This window comes from Megachile rotundata, chromosome 4, assembly GCF_050947335.1.
Source record: "Megachile rotundata isolate GNS110a chromosome 4, iyMegRotu1, whole genome shotgun sequence".
Taxonomy (NCBI): Eukaryota; Metazoa; Arthropoda; class Insecta; order Hymenoptera; family Megachilidae; genus Megachile; species Megachile rotundata.
The window spans coordinates 17,795,981-17,818,202 of NC_134986.1; the positions used below are offsets into that span (position 1 = coordinate 17,795,981).

The window sequence follows — 22,222 nt, forward strand, 5'->3', positions numbered from 1 at the left end:
CACCTCGTTATTATTACAGAATTATATATTCATAAGCAATAGGTGTTGGACATGAAATTAGAATTAATAAATTTTAACATTACATACTGGAAATATATAAGTTTATATTTATGAGAACAATATTCATTATACACGATGTATATGAATCATATCGATCATTGTTATACATATATATGAATCTACTAATAAATATCATTACAGAAATTGAAATATCTGTCTAAATATTTTTGCACATACATCTTTATAATTTAACAAATAAATATATTGGAATACATATGCTGTAACGTAACAAATTTATAAAATTTTGGCCGCGAAAATATATGATATCGAATATTAAGCATCAAAGAATTTAAGCTACATTTATTCATTCCAAGAATGTATTTTATACAATTTGGTAAGTAATATGTCACTAATACAGATATGTCATGTATGTTCTGCTTTTATTCGACCATGAACCAATGAATATACTTTGTAATCTTACATCTCAAATTTGCAGACAGAAAAGTACTTAACGTTGTATCATAAATATTAGAAATACTATTGTTATCATATTAATCTTCTTAATAAAATATTTATTTTTTATATTAACAATAATCAGATGACTAGCGTTGTTAATACGTGTAAAAATAAAATATCTGCGCTTATAAGTAGCTCGCAAACGTTTAGAATTTTAAAATATAGATTTCGTTGAAATGTAAAGCATGAATTAATTAGATCTAAACTAAAGAAACACGTCAAATGTATATTACACTCGAACATACATTCCTCAGGTTTTTTCTATCCAATCAATAAAAATTTATTCGTAAATAAAACTAAAGTCTAATTTATGTGAGATGTGTAAAATATAAATTCTTCAAATATCTTTTCCTTGTACGTTTGTAGTCTCTCTTACGATGAAACGAGAACACCCTGAAAACAATAATTGTCAACGCGTTTTGTATGATATTTCTATAAATTATGTATGAAATATTTGTCTACAACAAAATATATTCTCAAATAATTTGTATAAATGTATCAACTATAAAATGGAATTTGTTTATTTTAAGAAAGAAATATTTTTTCAAATCTAAAACTTTACTGCAGTGAACTATCTGAATTAATTAAGAACCGATCATACAAATTTGTAAAATTAATCAAGGAATTCTAGTACAAATTAAAATACTAACACATGACTTTTTATCGCGTTCCGAAAATATTTAATACAACTTAATTCTTGTTTAAACAATAGAATAAAAAAGTTTTTCTGTATAAATTTAAATGAATAACAAAAAAATAAATAAAACGTGTATTATTTTTATGATGTTGCGTTTATTCTGGATCATTTATGTTAGGATTAATATTTGCCGTGCATTTTTATTCGTACATCTCAATGTATACATATTACACAATATTTTTATCGATATACATTCATTCTGAATGTAGAAATTATGTTACTAAATGTTGAAAAGTATTTTGAAATAACTTATGGCATAATAAATGTACAAGTATTGTCTGTAATAACAGATACTTGGATACACTAAATTGACATAATATAATGCATAGAATTCACGCATGGTTTCTAAACATGATTTTAAAAATCATAATTCTAGATACTGTAATGCAGCTTTCATAGAGGCACATTACATTGAATTTAAAATTCAAATTTTACTTGGTTCGTGATAAACACGAAAACAAAAGTACTATACTAAAAAGAAATAAAAATAACAGTAATTATTTTTAATATAAACATAAAAAATATACTATTAAAAAGCTGCATAATCAATTCTAGACACCATTCAACAGTCACGCAAAAGATCTGATTTATATAAGTAAAAGTAATATTCATCAATTTGTGTTTTGACACGTCTAGTAATTGTAAGTTAATATATATTTTAGTAACATTTAATTATGTTACTAAATATTATGCAATAACCAACTATTAAGTTACTAAACATTATTCAGTAACATATAAAAAACATGAAAGGCAACCCTCATTTTATCATAAATTGCTCTTATTCTTGTATATATATCACTATCTATTAAAAATTAAATGATCATTGATATTTGTACCAATGACACTATCACACATCATTTTAATGAATGCAATTAAAATTAAAAATTTATATGCAATTGAATTTTATGCTAAAATCTGTACATAATTAAACGCTAGTACTGTACATTGAAACAAATAAAATTTCGATTGTGAATAGAAAAAGTCTAAAATCCAGTTGTTAATGATGTGACATATATTAATACAAGAAATAGTGTTTACTAATAAGTTAATTATTAAATATTCTCATTTTGTCGTTACATGGTAATTATTTCTTTTTGCGATAAAAATATTTATATCTGTTTTAATATATAATACTATCTGCATGCACACTCGATAATGAAATAATGCTCGAATTTTATTAATTTGGCATTTCAACATTGGATTGTGTTTCCAATGTAAAAAAATGAACTTTTAATAAACACAGTAATAGACAACAATACTCATCAAATCAAGATTAGAAATGCACTTAAAATCGATATGTTTAAAAAAAAATTAAGTTTATAACGTGTAAAATAATTTTTTAATGTTTAATTGTACAACTATTTCAATTGAAAAATTGGTTTAAAATATTACTTGCACCTGTAAAAGGAGTGCTATTATTATGCACATTGTACCTTTAAATATTGCATAAAAGTTGTGCTTTATCTCAGACAACAAAATGTTCTACAATACTTTAGTTTTTTTCTTACAATTGTATCGAGAACCTCAAAATTACTTATATATGCAGTTCATAACAACTGCACATAAGTACCTATTGTAATTAAAATATGCAGTATTTTAATTACTGTAACTTACATTACAAATGAAATATCATTTATGCTAACAAAAAAAAAGAAAACTAAAACTATTAACTATGAACTCGTATAATGTTTGAAACAATTATACTTTATAATTCCATAAACTCGCACGTTCACGAATTTTTTAACATTTCTGAGAACTATGTCACGTATATATTATAACTGCAATACAATATTGAAACAGAAAAAGAACAAAGTTTGTTCATAACTGTTAAAGCTTTAGTACTTTTCACTGGAAATATAGTGTTATTAACATGTCTTTGTTATGACCTATTGTTCCCGTAACTACATGTTCTGTTTGTAGAAATACTTGTTTTTTTTTTACTGAATAGAAAACAAAAATAAAAAAATGTAATTCATATATTATGCCAAAAAGAAAATCCATCGATGTGTACGTAATGAATTTATCTTGGTAATAATAAACCATGTTACTTACAGTTTTACATTAAGTAAAATCAGTCTACAGAAGGTTTACATGATCTCATGAATACTTAAATTTATATGGATTCAATATCTTTAATATATTTTCTTCTGTTAAACGCATAAAAGTAGAGTAAAACTAATTGTTTTGTTATTCAAAAATGTATACTAAATTATAAACTGCGCGATTCACATTAAAAAAAAAACTATAGAATGGTAAAACTTTTATATTCATGTGATTAAAATTAATTGTAATAAAAATGAATCTGCAATTTATGCATGAAGATAAATGCTTTCATGAAATATTACATAATTTTATAATACTGCATTGCCAAAATTACATGAAAATTTTTTATTTCTAACTTTTCTGGTATTTTTTACTTGATATTATGCTTCTGTTACATAGTATTTTGTACTACTATTTTTTATAATCATCTTGACGATTATAAAATTGTAAACTGAATATAAAATTAAATAATGTATATGTATTTACATAGAATTATAACCCATGTAATTTAAATCTAAAATAAAGTAACAATTCTATTAATTTAATTATGCATAAATATTGTGATGCATGTTCTGATAAAAAGACATCAGTATTTAATCATTTAAATAATATGTAGCAGGTACAAATTATAATATGTATTAAAATATGACAGTATAAATTATGCATTTATGTGAGCTATCTATATACGTTTTTACTTTTTCATGTACTGAAGTCAATAATTTAAAAAACTTGACAGTAATATAAATAGAATGTCAATATTTGAATTTTTTTAATGCTTTAATCTAATTCTATTATTATGTATCATGTGAACCTTCTGTGACTGACATTTTATTAGTTTATATTCCTATTGTAGGTACTAACTTATTAAATAATATACTAATAAAATTTAATTAATCCGTACCAAAGTATTTCTGTCCAAAATGATTTGGGGCAACACTATGTATCTCTGATGTTAAAATCTTCATCTGTAAATGGAAATTTTATACAGAAAGTTAAAATGTGCATAAAATAAAATTTTATTAAATTAATATCTTTTACATGAAGGATTCACTCACCTGAGGAAAGGCAGTGACTAGAGATTTGGCTGCAACTGGAGTGCAAAACAGATTTGATAAAATAATATTCTCTTCAAGTACATTATGTTCCTTCAACACTGCCATTGCTTTGATCACAGTATTTCCAGTACCTTTAATTAGTTCATATCTTCATTATTACATTTTTAGTAAAACATTAATCACTACAACTTAAAACTATGTTCTTACTCATTATTGGATACATTAATAAAACTTTTCTTTCAGATATATCGTCTGGAAATTTGGCATAAACCACTTTGGCTTCATGTGTATCTGCATCACTTTCGACTAATATCTTACCAATTCTAATACTGCGACAACAATCTCTTAAACCCTATAAATTAAGTTATTAACACAATTAAAAAACATCAATTGATAAATATTAAATTTATATTGTACCTGTTCCATTGCTTCTCCACTTCTGATTATTGACACTCCACAATTTCCCTTTTGATATTTTAAGCCATTGTATTTGGCTCCTGTTGGTGTAGTAACCACACATTTGGAAAAAGGTAACTGATTTAAACTTTCTTCTATAACCAGCCTTATCTGAAAATTTGTTTAGAATTCTATGTTACAACACGTGCCGACGTAAAGCAGAGTGATATAACGTGCGGTGATATAACATACGGTGATATAACGCGCGGCCATATAACGTACAATCATTCAACGAGTGACGATACATTGCATGGTGATATAATGGAAATCTATTATAATGGTTTTCAATATCAATTTTTACTCTAGGCTCTAGAAACTTAATGTGCCGGTTCTACCAAAGATTACAATAATAAGAAAAAGACTCACCAGACGATCGGCGTAGAACTTAAAGTCACTCCTTGTGGTATTTCTGTAAACGGAGATACATCGTGTCCATCAAATTTGTTTAATTGTAAAGAAACGACACGGTAGACCGGCAATGTGCCGGCATTTAACTATAAAAAACGTGCTTTTATACACGCACACCAAATGATTCACAGTGTCATTTTACTTACTTATCTCGCAGTATAGTCTGCAATTCCTTCACTTGATTGTTACATGGAAGAGTTTTCAAATTTGGACCATAAGTATCACCGATATCATTGCTTTCGCTTAATTTCTTCGGGATCGATGTTACCTCTGTACTACCCATGCCTGACTTTTTACACGCATCTATTTTCCACGTTAATCAAACGAAGGACACTGCTCGTATGCACGTATGCATCAGTATGTTACGATAGATCAGCAGATTCAACTACCATTAACAAGGCAACTAATAGAGACTTGATTTTGCAAAGGAACTAATGATGCTAGTGAGAAAGATGAATAGTGGTATTAGAAAACCAAAGTCGGTTGTCTTAGTTTTTAAACAGGAGTAGGTGTTAGAATGAGTTGATATTTGTATTTTTTTCGACGTCATTAAAATTATCAATTATATAATTAAATACTTTGGTATTTAAAAAAAAATTTTGGTTAATATAATTTTATCAAAGTAACACGGCTTTCATGGATTTTTTATCTATACACAAGTAAACAGACCTATATATGCAAAGTAAATTATAATTGGAGTAACGTGCACCAGTCTGTTTTGTTTTAAAAATGGTTTTGGTGAAAATTGATTCCATTGCGCCTCTAGGCAGAGCGCTGAATTGATCAATATTTAAGTATTTAAAAAAAAATTTATGTTGAAAGCAGAGAACGTTTTAAAGTGCAGTAGAAATGTCTCATCCTTTCGCATATTTGCCCTCACAAAGAAGTCATGCACGTCGGAATAAATACGGTAAACTATGTTATTAAAATAAGTAATTAAGATAATTATATGTTTATGTACTTATGTATTTGGAATTGCAAGATAGATTGTAACTTTTTTTGTTTTTAACATTTGATAAAATATAAGGTTAAAAAATGCGACATACAAGTATTCATAAACATTATAAGAATCTTATAATTTAGTTAGGTTAGATATTTTAATTTGACATTAACCAAGTAAGAAGATTAAATATAATAATTATATGTATTTTCTTTTTAAATTTTGTATCTACAATATTGTGTGTTATAATTGTTATATAGGGAACAGAGTTGAAGGTTCTCAATCTGAAAATTCACATGGCGAACATCATAGTGCTCCACGAAGTAGAGGACCAAGACATCCCCCCTGGTTAAAGGGCAAAGAAATAGGACTGTTTTATAGAGATGAGGCTATCAAAAAAGCAAAACAAAAATTGCAACAAGTGCAACCTATCATTAAACTACCATCACATCTTGAAGCTAGCATCGAACATATAATAGAAAAGTCTAAGGGATATTATGATACACTATATAACAATGAGGCATACAAGAATTTTGCAAATAGTGTGTTGGAAAATAAATATGTTCATATTCATGATTCTCAATTTAAGAGAAAGTTTTTAAATATAGTATCTGGTAATATACAAGAAAATCTTGCCAAAGCTTTACTTGTTAAATCAGGATTAGAAAGAGATAGTAACATAGATGTACAATTATTAAACGAGTATAAAGCTAAGCAGTCTTCATCAGAATATGAGACAATGATGAAATGTCGATTAAAATTGCCATCGTATAAGAAAAGACCAGAAATATTACAATTGCTCAGAGATAATCAAGTTGTTGTAATAAGTGGAGAAACTGGTAAGTCATGCTTAGAATCTTTTTGTGACTTATATATAACTATTTATGTATGTATTTTAGGTTGTGGTAAAACAACACAAGTTGCTCAGTTTATATTGGATGACCAGATAGAACAAGGCAATGGTAGCATTACCAAAATTATTTGTACTCAACCTAGAAGAATATCAGCTATATCTGTTGCTGAAAGAGTTGCTGCTGAAAGGGCAGAAAGACTTGGTAGATCTGTCGGTTTCCATATTCGGCTGGAAAAGTATATTGTTACTTTATTTCTTTTATATTTATTTAACTTATGTTCTATTATATCTTTTCCTTTTATAGAACACTACCAAGAGATAGAGGAAGTATATTATTTTGTACTACAGGAATGTTACTGCAATTTATTCAAGGTGACCCTGCCTTAAAAGAGTTTTCTCACATAATATTGGATGAAATTCACGAACGTTCCACAGACAGTGATTTCGTTATGGCTGTGTTAAAATTAATTATTCCTAAGGTATATATAGTAATATTTACTTTTAGGTCGAATGCAACGAAACTAATATATTCTCTTTAATTATGTAGAGACCAGATTTGAAAGTTGTTTTAATGAGTGCGACACTTAACTCGGAAATATTTTCAAAATATTATAATGAATGTCCAATGATTCATATCCCAGGTTTTACCTATCCTGTGGAAGAATTTTATTTGGAGGATGTTTTGGCATTCACAAGGTAACATTTCTTGCACTTTACTTCAAATTGTTAGTTGGAAAAAATTATAATGCACATTAATTTACAGATTTGAATTCCCTACACCGATCGGCATTCCCCAAGATTATAAAAAACGCGGGAAAAAATATGAACAAATACAACAGTCAATTGAGTTCTATAAATTCATAGAACCACACATACGCAGACTTGCATCTGAAGTAAGTGTCGCTTTTATATGAAGGATTGATTTATATATGTTTATTATTTCTTTAATTTTATTGCTTATTAATTATTTTTATCATTATATAGAAAAGATATTCGGCACAAGTAATTGGTCAGTTGAGAAACCCAGAGAGTGAAAAGTTATCCATTAATCTTATAGAAGAGTTGATTAGGTATATCTGTAGAACACAACCACCAGGAGCTATTTTAGTTTTTCTTCCTGGCATGATGGACATAGTAAATTTACAAAAAAGAATGATAGAAAGTAGACAATATCCTGAAAGTAAGTGTATTTAATGAACATAATATATATAGTTTTCAATACCTATAACAAATTTATAATCTAAAAAATTGTTTGACATATAGGTCAGTTTGTTATTTACCCTCTTCATTCTCTACTGCCAACTATTGAACAAAAACTCATATTCAGTGAACCGCCTGACGGAATCCGAAAAATAATCATTGCAACTTCTATCGCTGAAACTTCTATAACCATCGAGGATGTGGTGTACGTCATTAATTGCGGGAGAACTAAGTTTGGAAAATTTGATGTAAAGAAAAATATACAAACTTTAGAACCTGAATGGATATCTCTGGCAAACGCGAAGCAAAGAAGAGGTAGAGCAGGAAGGTAAGATAAATAGTATTCTAAAATATTGATCTATTTATTTTAAATATTTGTTCGAATAATCGTATTTTATTTCTTTAGAGTAAAGCCTGGTTATTGCTATCATTTATATACAAAAGCCAGAGAAATGATGTTCGATCAGTATCCATTACCTGAAATGTTAAGAACACAATTAGAAGAGGTTATTCTACGTATAAAAATTTTACAACTGGGGAAAGCTAGATCATTTTTGGACTGTGTTATGGATCCACCAAATTGTCAAGCTATAGATTTATCTTTAGATTTACTTAGAACTCTTAATGCATTGGATAGTGATGAAAATTTGACACCTTTGGGATATCATTTAGCGCAATTGCCAGTTAATCCACGAATAGGTAATATTTTGTTTGTAAGCATAATTTAATTATCTTTTGCCAATAATCTTTTTATTTTTTTTTTAGGAAAAATGATTATATGGGCAGCATTATTTTCATGTGTTGAACCTGTGTTTGCTATTGCAGCAAGTCTTAGTTTCAAACATGCATTTTACTGCCCTCTAAGAAAAGAGGAAGAAGCAAAGCAAAAGAAACTTGAGCTTAGTAACGGCCAATATAGCGACCATATAGCATTAGCTGAAGCATTGAGGAGATTTGAAAATTTATATAGAAGAGGAAATGCTGGTTATTTTTGTAGAGACTATTTCCTCTCATTTAGCACATTGAAACTTCTTTCTGAAATGAAGTCTCAGTTTGTTCAACATTTATACGAAATGAAATTTTTGGACTCTGCAAATCCTAGAGATGCAAGCGTCAATAGAAACTCTGATAATATAACTTTGGTGAAATCAATAGTATACGCCTGCTTATATCCAAACGTTGCAGTTGTTAGGTACGTGAAATTTTGAACATAATTTAACAAATATTGTAAAGTTAATAAGCATTACATTACGCCTATTTAATTTGCGTTTACAGAGATGTTACAAGAAACGGAACACTTGCGTGGACTGCAGAAGATGGCCGAGTTGTTATACATCCTATGAGTGTAAATGATAAAGTTCAAACACTTCCTAGCCGCTTTATTACATATTTCACGAAGCAACGTTCAACAGCAATATTTTTACATGATACTACTTGTATTTCCGGATCAACTCTTATATTCGCTACTCCAAACATGAGGATAGGTACGTTACCAAATATTTTTTATTGTATTGTATTCATTCTTTTCTAATGTTCTCAATTTGCAGAAGTAGAAAAAGGAAAGCATTTTATCACTCTACCAACTCTACCAAATTTTGAAACTTTCCGTTGTGATAAACGAACTGCTGAACTCATTCAGGTATATAAATATATAAAAATTTAAGTTTTGGCAATCATAATTTACTAACTTCTTTGCTCGATTGTAGGAACTGCAACGGCATTTCAAAAATATATTAGAGTATAAAATTACACATCCGGGAACAGTAAACTGGGATAGTTACGAAGGAAACTTCCTAAAGTGAGTTTTATATATTTAAGTTTAAATATTTTCTTTCGAAACACTAATGTTGTTTATTTGATCTTAGCTTGTTCATAGAGGTGATCTGCCAACCAGACGAGAGTATAGGATTATCCACAAATAATACTTCTAATAGTTGAATATTATTTAATAATTTATTTAATAAGTATTATGATCATTGCTTCAGAGTGTATCGAAGTAATTTCGTAAATTAAATATTGAGTCGGTTTTCTATTAAATTGATAACGATCATTAAGTAATATAATTCATTGAGTATAGTTTTATTATATCAATAAATAGTCGGAAGCGAATAAAACAATAGAATTATTATCAAGTATGTAATATAATAAAAAAATAAAATATATAGAAAAAACAAATAAAAATAGTACAATGATTAAATTGAATAAAAAATTGATTTTTCAAGTTTATAAGCATTCGAATGATCAATTTTTTAAATTTCCGAATTTAGAATTTGGAAATTTGGGAATGGAGAAGTTGATCGTTACGAATGTCCGCGAATGACCGTCACTTGGACGACTTCGCGGGCACCGTTTCCTGCACTACTTTCCACTAATCTGTATCGAACAATAGCCGGATGCTTTCTGTAACAAAAGCTCGAAGAATTTCGAGAATAATCCTCCCCTCCGTAGCCGCTTATTCGCGCCGTGTCGCCAGTAAAAATGAGTCTGGGGTCTGGCACGAGCTGATAGCCACCACGAAGCGACGTAAATAGGGGTGGGGGTAAGCGAAAGAGACCGAGCGCGAAAGAGAGAGGGTGGATATAGGAGGGACGTGTTCCGACAATACACGAGCAAGGCACGTAGCGTTCGATTCAGTCTGCATCCGACCGTCGCGAGTGTCGCGTCGCGAAGCTGTGCTTGAACTTCGGGGGGGAACACGAGACTCCGATCCAAGAGTCAGTTGTGCGAGTGCGCGTGATACAACATCACGGTTCCTTATCCCGTATCTAGCGTACACCCTTTCAATTCTTTCGAATCTAATTTCCCCGTTCTTTTTAACTACGTGATCGCGAACGGTCGAGAGAAAAATCAGTGAAAAATCGTAGAGGCGCGTTAGAGAGAGAAAAAGAGAGAGCGGGTCACTGAACGACCGCACAAAGGTAGGAAGAGGGAGAACGAAAAATAAAAGAGGGACAGAGAGGGATTTTCGTCGCGACGTATACATACATACACGTGCGGATCCGAGGAGAGACGTGAATACGCGCGTGCGCACCCGCGTACATCACACATACACGTACACGGACGAAAGAGAAAGACAACGACGACACGGGCGCAGGAAAAGAGGGAAGAGAGCCAGTGACACCGGGAGGGTCGGGTGTTCCTCGTGCAAAACCGCCACCGGAATATATGTCGTGAGTGTGTACGGCCAAAGATCCGCGGATAGAGGCCGGCGATAGTGCGCGCAGGGCTTTAAGGAGCGAAAAAAAAGAGGCAAACACGACTCCGGGTGAAAAGCAATGCGGGTTCATTGACTGCGTGCCGCGCAATGGCCGCATGTTCGTGGCCGATGCACAATGCATGTGTGACAGGAGCTACGAGGAAGAGGACGACGACGAGGCCGAAGATATCGGCTCCGGCTAATATCGAACTCGAGACCTACTAAAGTTTCCTTCCACTTTCCGTACCATCGGGAACGTGTACTTCGATTGGGAGGAGCTCCGATAACGACCAGCAACCCGTTGGAATTTATCGCGTTTTTCAGGTAAGGCTTTTCCGAAATCGAACGATTTCATTTTTAGCGCTATAAACGTCGTTCAATTCGAACTTCGAATATGTAGTTTCAAGCTTTTTTGAATTTATTTGTTTTTTCGAGAACGATCAGGTGTAAGCTTTCTTTGGTTAAGGGTGGGAGTCTCTTTACTTTCGATTTTCAGTGAAGTTATCTACGTTACGTTTTATGTCAGTATCGAAAGGGATTATGGGAATACTTAACCTAATTATTCGGTAAAATTTGGAGTCTACAAGTCTGAAGTAATTCCTGTAGGACTTATCTAGGATTTTTTAAAAAAAGTGCGTTCATAACAAGATCGTTATTTTTTCAAAATAATTGAGACGTAGAAAATCTTATGTAGATAAAGTTTTCCAAAATCTCACACTATACCCGGGCGTCCGTGTGTGCCACTTTAAGAGTCGTTGGCGAGATGTAATTTCGTCTCTCATTCGACGCGTAAATACCCGTTATTAAAATTGAGTTTCGACTAGAGCAAGTGTGTCCCGAGTAGTATCAAGGGCGCAGGGTCATTCACAGTGGCCGGTGTTTTCTCGTGAACGATCTTATTCGGTACGTCTCGTTCTAAGAATGTCCTGATTGCGACCGTTAATTTCTTTTCTTTCTCGAATCGACTCTGCGTTATCTTTTCGAGTTTTCCCGAGAGCCTACTCGTATTTTCACGAGTCGTTTTTTCAACGTTCGATGGAGTCGATGGGTAGCCGCGTTGCTGTAGGCGTTCCAAGAAATTCCATCGTGACACCTAATGTCTCCGACGATGTAAACAAATGTTTCTCGCGGTTCGAGAACATTGTTCTCGGTGACCAGGGTCTGGGTTAGGGAAGGACGAAAGATTTAACAGATATCTCTCGTTAAAAATTAACTCCTTTACGACGAAGGACAAATACGTGAAGGACGCGTACGTCATTCTTGTAATGGCCTTATCACCAATACGCCGACCTTACCTACCGTAGGTATTATAAACGTCACATTTTCGTAATAATACTTAATTGGACAGTTGTCGCAGTACAATCTTCTTGCTCCGAAAATATACCGGGAAAGTCTTTTAATCGCTTTAGTATTTTAGGGAAAATAACTACGTTATGTGGCATTATAATAATTATACCGGTTAATTTTTTAATTTATTCAGAAAGTACGTGCTGCGAAGATTGTCGCGGTTATAACAGGTATCGGAGCACGCGATACCGCGTGTGCTCCTTGTTAACATCGAATCACGCAATAACGGCCGATCGTAATCGAGAAATGTCCGATCACGCGATATCGCGTGCTTGGTTCATTAAGTTCATGAACCTTTCTAATTTGGTATCTAATCAGCGAACGATAGACTTTGTCACGAGTCGACGATGCGTTATCTTTCTCTCGTCTCTATTTTCATAGTTTCTGAAAATGCGGAGAGGCCATTTAAATAACTGAGCTAACAGATAGGAAAGAAGTCTGGAGAACGATTGCGTAAGCGTGGGACAACAGTTAATCGATGGCGTTTTCACAAATTGTTGAAAGAATCGTAAAACCCGTAACGATAATTGAGAGGCGATACGAAAATGTTTCGTCGCGTACGAATTGCCTCTCGGTTTCGATTTTGGTAACAGACGGTTATCGATCTAGAGTGCGCATATTTTTAACGGTTGTTTATTTAATGTTCGAATGTCGGCTACGTACGATTAGGCAGTTGTAGCGTTTGAAAGGTACAACAACTTTGCGCTTTGGAACAAATCCAACCGGTCGGCTTGTGTATTCTAATCGAGTAAATCAGGATAAGTACGTGTTTTTGCTTGATCCGATGGCGAATTAATTAGCCGGCGGATATGCAGGCAAATTCAATCGCGCGGCTATGCCGACATTCTTAACCGGTCGTTTGGATTGTTTACATCAGACTCGTGTGTTATCGAATAGGTTATCGTTCCAACCAATTATGAAAATATTGTTTACACGCCGTTTTTAAAATATCACCGAGCGACTATATATTATATATATAGACGTTCGCAATTTTCACCGTGTAAACAATCGTGGATTACTCGAATGAAATTCGAATCTCGCGGGGCCACTAACCGGCGTTAAATTAATAGTCGACGGTCATCGAAATTCAAAGTCGTAATCTCGTTCGTAGTTATCGACCGTTGGTGTTCATTGATCTCGTTGTTTAACAGACCGAGATCATTGCACCCGTGACACGAAACGTACTACTCGCTATGAGATAATTGTTCTTAATCGTCGTACATTCTCATTGATAATAGTCCTTACTAAATATATCTTTAAGGCTCATTAAAAAATTCTCGCGATATAGTTTTCGTGTTCTTTCTTTTTTTTTGTTGCTCGGAACGTTTAAAAGTTTTAATATTTCGTTTAGGTTCTTTCTAGGTTTTTTTTTAATTTTCTCAATTTCTAGGTTTTGCAAGATTATCCAGATGTTCTTAGGTCACCTTACCTCTCTCGATTTTACTACCATTCATTCAGTTCATTTTAGAATTCCCTAGTAACTATATAGGTCTTCTCAGAATTTCCCCAGGAATTTCAGTATTCCTCGACGTCTGTCTAGGTGATCTTAGAATTCCCTAGAAGATTGAGTACTCTCTAGCACACAAGTCTAGTATCCCAGGGAGCCTAGAATTCTTGGAGATGCATTTAAGAATTCTAGAATTCCCTGAGAGCTATCCTGGTGATTATGAGATTCCCTAGGAACTCTAGAATTCCCTAGTGCTTATTAGGTCATCATAGGATTTCTGTAGGAAGTCTAAAATTCCCTAGCACTGATCTGAGTTATTTCAGTATTCACCTAGGCACTTTAAAATTCCCTAGTATCTATTTAGGCTATCTGAGATTCCCTAGGAGCTCCCTAGAATTCTAGAATTCCTTGGTGGCCACTTAGGTAATTATAGCATTCCTGTAGGAATTCTAGAACTCCCTATCGTTAATCTGGGTTACTCCAGTATTCACCTAGGTACTCTAAAATTCCCTAGTACCTGTCTAGGCTATCTCAGTATTCACCTAGGCACCCTAAAATTCCCTAATACTTATCTAGGTTATCCCAGTATTTACCTATTCACCCTAGGATCACCTAGCACCCATCTAAGTCACCCTAGGATTCCCCTAGGAATATCTGTTCACTATTTCAACTCAGTATTCCCCTAGATTCCCATATTATTTCCCAGCACTAACGAGCTATTTAATATCCCTAGACTCCATATAATCCCCATAGGTTCCCTTAGTATTTCAGTAAATTATCCAAGGTGTTTCCAGTCTCCTAGAATAACCCTCCTCTAAATTTAATAAATACGATTCCACCAAATTTTCTGTGAGTCCCCTACTATTAACTTGCAATTTATCGATGTACCTACAACTCTCACAAGAATTATTCTAACTTCACCCACATTCCCAGATTTGTCTCAGGTATATACCATAAACTTTCATTATCAGAAATTATCAGCATAGCCGTTGTCATCGAGTTGTCAGGTAACCTTGTCGATCAACGTTTACGCATGAATTAACGGTATTGCTTTCGCACATACCGGTATCATAACCTTCCTCAATGTTCACGATTTCGAACAGGCAGCGGCCATTAATCGTAGTCACATTGGTACTAATTCCACGTTCGAAGGTTGACACTCTTGACGAAACCGTCGAACGGAAGTGGAAAATGTCGCCTCGTCGAATCAGGACGTTTTGGCGCGCGCGACGGCCTGGCCGTGAAATTAAAATCGTGTCTTAAGATGGTTCGACTAATTAGGAACACTTGTCAAAATCATCCGGAGGATGTCCACGGTATACGAGGCTCCGGTCGCTCATCCGTGACTAATGCCTGGCAGGTGAAAATTGGCGCGATGTAAATATGGGACGAGTTCTCATGAGTGCCTGTCGCGTATGTCCACTCGATTTACCTCGTCAGCCTCGAACGACCGACCTAACCGTCTCACCAAATTCTCTTGAATCGCTGATAAATCTCTTCGATAAATAACCACGATTTGCAGATGATCGTGTCTCGTCCGAGAAATTTCCTTAGTTGCTTTAAGAATATATTGCTACTTCAGTTCTTGCAAATTTGGCAAATTATTCTTTGCGACCTCCTCGATCATCGAGAGTTTAGGAGATAATTTTGAGGTCTTTAAAATGCATTAAATTATGTCGTTAAAGAGTTTGTTATTAAATTATGTATAGTAGTGGACAAAAGTGTCTTTGAATTCTTGTTAATATTTACTGTAGTGTTTTTGTGAAGTTGATTATAAGTTGATACAAATTTTAACGATGCTTCGAATAGTATTATATATTTTTGTTCGAATAAATTGCTTAGAACATTCTACTAAACCTACCGGCATATAATGTGTACTTAATTTGAAATTGAAAACGAAATTAAGAAATAAATATACAAATGATAAAGCATAAATTAGTACACACATTTATTCTTTATCTTGATGAACATTCTTCGTTAATACTAAACCTACCGGCATATAATGTGTACTTAATTTGAAATTGAAAATGAAATTAAAAAATAAATATACAAACGACAGAACATGTATTAGTACACACATTCATTCTTTATCTTAATGAAAATCAATTATGATTTTAAAGAATGTACTTTAACACTAGATTTTGATGGTCACTTTTATTTAAATGTACCTAAAGTAGAAAAATAAATAAATTGCAGATGATATGTGAACTGCCTAAAACCTTGATTCTTATGCTGAAAGTTGACATTTTTACAAAAATTTCTTAATAAATTCTGTCATCTAAAATGGACCTATTATCCGTCATTTTTACGGGTTCCGTAAATCTAGTGTTAACAAAATGAGTACCTTATAATAAGAAACTTGTGGAGCGGTCATTTGAAACGTTTGGTAGTTTTAGCGTTAAAAGTACTTTAGAAAATCAACAGTGTTCGAGTTCTTCCAAGAATGATTAATTACAGAAAATAGCGTGATGCGTTAGAGTAATAGTTACCTAATCAGTTAACAACGTAAAAAGTGAAACCTAAAAATGAATCAAAGCGGTCATTTCGAGCGATGCAGAATGGAATATCGATTACGCAACGTTGGATCGAAATGGGTGAAAAATAGCGATGCCAAAGATAATATCGCGAGTAAAACTTGGCGTTCTGTTTTTGTTGGCCTCGTTGCCGGCAGCCGATTACTCGGCAGACACGATTACCTTCGCCAGTAGTAATAGACGATTATGAATGAACGCGATGCTGCGGCTAGTCACGCGCACAAACGTTCGTTGTAAACGGTAGCGCAGCATTCTCGGCGAATATCAGATATGCTCGAGTAGAATAGACTCGCTCGTAATTCTAAACTTACCGGCCGTGGGTCGTATTAAAATGGTCTCGGTGCGACGACGAACAAACGTGCCGTGGCTCTTTACTTCATCGCGAATAGACAGCGCGTTGAAAATAGAGGCACTTGACATTCTGCTCGTTTCGCTTCTCTCATTTTTCAGATGGTTATAAACTTCCGATCATAACGACTTTTCTCGTTTCGCCGGACCCTCTTTTGCCAAATATCAGTGCGGTACTTCGAGTTATGGTCTGCTGGCGAAACTACACTCTAATGGTGAAATAACAGTACGATAGTTGCTTTTAATAGCAAAACAGTACGTAGTTACTTCTAACAACAGTACCAGTTATTTTTAACAGTAAAATGGTACGTAGTTCTAACAGCGAAATATTTGCGGTTAAAAACTGTTTAGAACTGTGTCTCATTCTGAACCTCTTAAATCTAAGTTCGTCATCGAAAGCGTAATTTGTAGTCGTTCAAACTTTCCACCATTATCGTACATATGGAATCATGGATATGTTCGTAATTTCCGTCCTGACTCTGGTTTAATAGACACTAATGGTACCAAGAAAAAATCAATGCAAAAATGAAAACCTGACGTAGCCGAAGAACTCGAGCAAAAAAGTAAATGTCCTACCATAGAAATAGATTAAGTGGGTCTAAGTGTTAAGAATAAATTGTACTAGGTAAAAAATCAATGCAAAAATGAAAACCTGACGTAGCCGAAGAACTCGATCAAAAAAGTAAATGTCCCACCACAGAAATAGATAAAGTGGGTCCTACATGTTAAGAGTAAATTGCAACATTCTGTATGAAGAAGCTAACCGAATTGTATCTCTTTTCAGATCGAAGTGGAACAAAGGACTTTCCCAATAGACGCCATAGTTACCTCAGTTGGAAGCATCACTTTTCTGGTCACCGTTGGATCCTACCAAAGAGACCGATCAGGAGAATCCAATTAAACGTTTAAAGCAAGTTCGATCGGTTGAATCGAGATAACGAGATTAGTTGGCAAGGCTCGTATCCAACATCTTCGAACTTAATGCTCGCGATCAAGTATCGTTATCGAGACACAGTAGCGGCGTCGCGTGGTTGGATCGGTAAACGAAAATGTTGTTCGTTTGCTGACGAGAAACAACGCGAACGCGAAGACGGTGAGTCGTTGGCCGTGATCGGTTTGGACGTATTCAGGTGGCGGGACTTGGGTGAGAATATTATTCGTTTGTACGTGGTCGTGGTCGTGATCGTGGTCGTCGTGCGTTGTACAGTCAGTGGTTCGGCAGTGAGAGAAAGATAAAAGAGAGAGGCGGGCAGCTATAACCGGCAACCACACGGTGGACATGATTATTTCAAAGGATCTGTTCCTCTTTGGCGACCAAGATTACCTGCGCCTTCCCAGTAACGAGAAGCGCCAGCAACGGGCAATGGGCCGACCGATCATCAATGCTCCCAGGTAAGTGGCTTTCACGATTACCGGTTTACCTTTTACGATAAGCTTTTCCTTCCTCTGCCACGGGTAACCGGTGTGGAAACGCTCCTCGATCATCCGACCGATTTTGTCGGGGGGACCTGACACTGGCTACTCCCTATATCTCATATTCAGTTTTCTTGCGATATCGAATATTTAGACTCTATTCGTGAAACCTCGAGATTAGCTTCAATTTACACCCTTCATACTTGAAAGTTTATTCGGTTCATACAACAATTTGAAGCAGGTGTTTGTTTAACCCCTTGCACTATTTTGAGTCTGCCTTTAGCTGTGATCAAATCTACTTTTTCAATGTAGCTTGAACTTGTATGTTCAAGTCCAATTATTTCTCTAGTCATTGATACCAAATTAACATCTCAACTCTCCTGAAATAATAATTGACTTGCTGTTTTAATACTATAGCTGTGACTTGTGGATGAAGCAATGACTCACCTGATAAATCATAGAACAAGGGATTAAATCTACCCAATTAAATCTACTGAATTAAGGGGTTTAAGAGGGTTAAATCTATTAAATCTAACATTATACATGTGACATCAAACCCAGTGAGACTAACAGGAAATTAATAATAGAGTAACTAAGAAAGAATTCATCAAAGTTTTCGACTAAATAAGTGTACAGTCTACAGACAACAAAATCAAGTGCAAGTTTATTCGTCCAATTAGTTCACACGATTCACTTTCATCGAAATTATCGGCTCATTGTTCTATCGTCCTATCGCCTCTTGGACAAATTTATTTATACCGTATGTTTATCGTGTCGCGGATTCAACGAACACAGACTGTGTTGTTTGCGCACGAGTTTGTTTGATCGCGTCTTTGTTCCGATCTTCGTTGTTCGATCGTCGCTGTTTAACTCTTTCGCTTCGGAGAACGTACACGGTGAAGAACAAAAGACAATTTGAAACATCGCAGGTGTTTATTACTTCTGATAGACATTTTATATCGTGGTGATAATATTAGTTTTATTTCAGAGTGTCTTGTGTTGATATTCTTTTCTTGATTTGGATGCATTCATATCATTAGAGTGATGTCGAAATTTATTTTTGAACTGTACATTGTGTGTATGAATTTATAATATATATACAAATAGTCTCGTAGACAATGCTTTAGGAAATGTTTGGATTATTTAAAATCTTTAAATTGTGTGGATTTTGTGATTTTTAAGAAGTGATCTTAAGAGGTGGATGTTAGGGTAAGAAGTAAGGCTGAGCTCAGGGCTGCTGAATTAAATGGAGTTGAACTAATATATGTGATTGAATAAACGAATAAATAGATGAAAATTCTAGATTGTAGAATTAAGTCGCGTTTAATCGAAGTGTTTAGAATCGAATCAAGATGGATAGAAATGAATAAAGATGCATGCAATCGATTGCAGGTGCATAGTGTAAATGCAAGATGCATACAATTAAATGCAGGTGCGTAGAATCAAACTGAGGTGCGTAGAATTGAATCAAGATGAATAGACTTTAGTCGAGGTGCATATAATCAACTGTAGGTGCATAGAGTCAATACTAGATGCATACAATTAAATGCAGGTGCTTAGAATCAAACTGAGGTGCATAGAATTGAATCAAGATGAATAGACTTTAGTCGAGGTGCATAATATCAATTATAGGTGCATAGAGTCAATAGAAGATGAATGTAGAATCAAACGTAGATGTGTAGATTTAAACTGAGATGCTTAAAATTGAATCAAGATGACTAGAACCTAGTCGAGATGCATAAAATTAATCGTAGGTGCATAGAGTTAATACAAGATGCACACAATCAAATGCAGGTGTGTAGAATCAAACTGAGGTGCATAGAATTGAATCAAGATGAATAGAGTTCAGTCTAGGTGCATAATATCAATTATAGGTGCATAGAGTCAATAGAAGTTGAATGTAGAATCAAACGTAGGTATGTAGAATTAAACTGAGATGCTTAAAATGGAATCAAGATGACTAGAACCTAGTCGAGATGCATAAAGTCAACTGTAGGTGCTTAGAGTCAATACTAGATGCATACAGTCAAAGGTAGGTGCATAGAATCAAACCGAGATGCACATACTTGAACCAGGGTGTACAAAATCGAATCAAGATGCAGAGAATTGAATGTTACCGAATCGACATCCCCACAAAAATGAATTTATGAAGGTTCATAACAAAATGGAATTAGTAAACCAGTATGAAATCGCGTGGCATAAAATTGCACTACCGATCGAATCGCATTGAACGGACTATCCTTGACCACATGACAGCAAATTCGGAAACAGCAAAACCACGATTTCTGAATCGAAATAACGTCAAATAGCAAAAGGTTGAAATCTCGCAAGAAACCGTTGAAAGTCCAGCATCGAAGGCTAGAAAACATCAAAGAGGAGCAAGAAATCCGCTCGACTTTTCTTCCTTCCCGACCGGTCCACGCCCGTGATAAGGAGAACGCGAATGCGTGCTCGGCGCGTGCAGTCCCTTCACGATGGAGAGTGGGTCACGCATGGGAAACTGGAACAGTTTCATCTGCCAAGCGGAAGACTCGATTTTTCTCCGGAGGAGAAACCACCGATTTTTCTTTCGATCGTACGTTTCTAGGTTACAGAGGTGTATCGTACGCTAACACGCCTCTGCTTTATGCTCGTGTAATACTTGCACGTAATGGGAATGGGAATGGACGCTTTTATCCGCGCGGCTCGTTAGAAATCTGCCCGCGGACGATTCTGTGGTTTCGAACGCGTCAGACCGTTCATTTTCTCGTGGACGACCTAACCGTGTTTCATGGCTTTAGCCAACGATCGATGGAAACCAGGATGGTCTCGATTCTTTTTAATTATCGTTCCCGCCTTTTTCTCCCTACTCAGGTAGGACACTGCCCTCGTTAATTCTCGTGTATCGGAAAGTCATATTTTAAGAAATATCATTTGAAATTAACTACGTGCTTTGACGAGTCTCACTCGTGACGCACTTGCAACTTAAATGTGACAAAATTTACTCAAATTTTGAAGACTCTTCAACTTGAAATTTAGGAAATTCAATTTAATATCAAGGATCCTTGAATATAAAATATTCACAATATTTTAATTTTCTTTGTTCTTTTTAATATTACCTGTTCACAGTTTAATACCTTCGATTTTACCTTATATTTTGTGACGGTGAGTTTCTTTATTTTTGTTACACGAAGAGTCCATGGGAGGAGTAACGTGTACTGCTGCTATAGTCAATAGTTAGTCTTGACTAACGCATCTGACAAATAAATCAATTAAAAGGGTTAAAAAGGTACAAAACATCTTACATTTTTATCTCAAGGAGATCTCGAGAAACCTCAAATTACAAATTATGTAGTTTAAGCTTGTGAACGGTCGACCGGTTTGGTAGTTTTGGTGTTAACATCAGCGAATGCGCTGGCATTGTGATGCAAAATAACACGAATGCATTGAAACTTTGAATAGCATTCAATTTTGAAGATTATTCATTTCATTATACGTAACTCTAGGTTTTTGTGATTATGCATTTCAAAGTACGATTCACAAGGTATTTTTTACCGATGCAAATTTTAAAGTTCAGTTTGAACCAAAAGTAGCAAGAAGAGTCCACTAAAGTTTGATCGATCTGAAGTTTAATTTAACCGATTCACCAGGTATTTTTATACTATTTTTTACCGAAGCAAATTTTAAAGTACAGTTTGAACCAAAAGTAGCAAGAAGAGTCCACAAAACTTTGATCGATCGATCTGAAGTTTAATCTGATCGATTCACCAGGTATTTTTATACTATTTTT

The 22,222-nt window shown here is 34.2% G+C and overlaps 3 protein-coding genes across 6 annotated transcripts in view; 2 read left to right on the forward strand and 1 right to left on the reverse strand.

Annotated features, from left to right (window-relative positions):
• Positions 1–421: 421 nt before the first annotated feature.
• kri (uracil phosphoribosyltransferase krishah) lies at positions 422–5,633 on the reverse strand. 4 transcript variants are annotated; one of them, XM_003708027.3, is made up of 7 exons: positions 5,322–5,613; positions 5,134–5,176; positions 4,729–4,878; positions 4,519–4,663; positions 4,312–4,442; positions 4,158–4,221; positions 422–909 (listed from the first exon to the last, which is right to left on the reverse strand). In XM_003708027.3, exons 1-7 carry the CDS (start codon positions 5,456–5,458, stop codon positions 854–856), a joined length of 726 nt encoding a protein of 241 aa, XP_003708075.1. In that variant the 5' UTR covers positions 5,459–5,613; the 3' UTR covers positions 422–853. The 4 variants fall into 4 exon arrangements, with proteins under 4 accessions (XP_003708075.1, XP_076386812.1, XP_012151943.2 ...); XM_076530697.1 differs by lacking the exon at positions 422–909 and adding an exon at positions 1,289–3,153 and having other exon boundaries at positions 4,630–4,663; positions 5,322–5,633; XM_012296553.2 differs by lacking the exon at positions 422–909 and adding an exon at positions 1,289–3,153 and having other exon boundaries at positions 5,322–5,615.
• Positions 5,634–5,875: 242 nt separating this feature from the next.
• LOC100882095 (ATP-dependent DNA/RNA helicase DHX36) lies at positions 5,876–10,365 on the forward strand. The gene is made up of 14 exons (XM_003708032.3): positions 5,876–6,085; positions 6,376–6,954; positions 7,015–7,204; positions 7,273–7,447; positions 7,516–7,664; positions 7,732–7,861; positions 7,953–8,148; positions 8,232–8,496; positions 8,575–8,867; positions 8,934–9,360; positions 9,444–9,652; positions 9,716–9,807; positions 9,875–9,966; positions 10,034–10,365. The coding sequence occupies exons 1-14, from the start codon at positions 6,025–6,027 to the stop codon at positions 10,104–10,106; spliced, it is 2,931 nt and encodes a 976-aa protein (XP_003708080.2). The 5' UTR covers positions 5,876–6,024; the 3' UTR covers positions 10,107–10,365.
• Positions 10,366–10,781: 416 nt separating this feature from the next.
• The window catches only part of E23 (ABC transporter G family member E23), a 191,332-nt gene continuing 179,891 nt past the window's right edge, over positions 10,782–22,222 (forward strand). The window contains exons 1-2 of the mRNA XM_076530692.1: positions 10,782–11,688; positions 17,825–18,432. Of these exons, the coding sequence (XP_076386807.1) occupies positions 18,320–18,432 (113 nt within the window). The 5' untranslated portion in view covers positions 10,782–11,688; positions 17,825–18,319. The remainder of the gene's footprint in view (positions 11,689–17,824; positions 18,433–22,222) is intronic.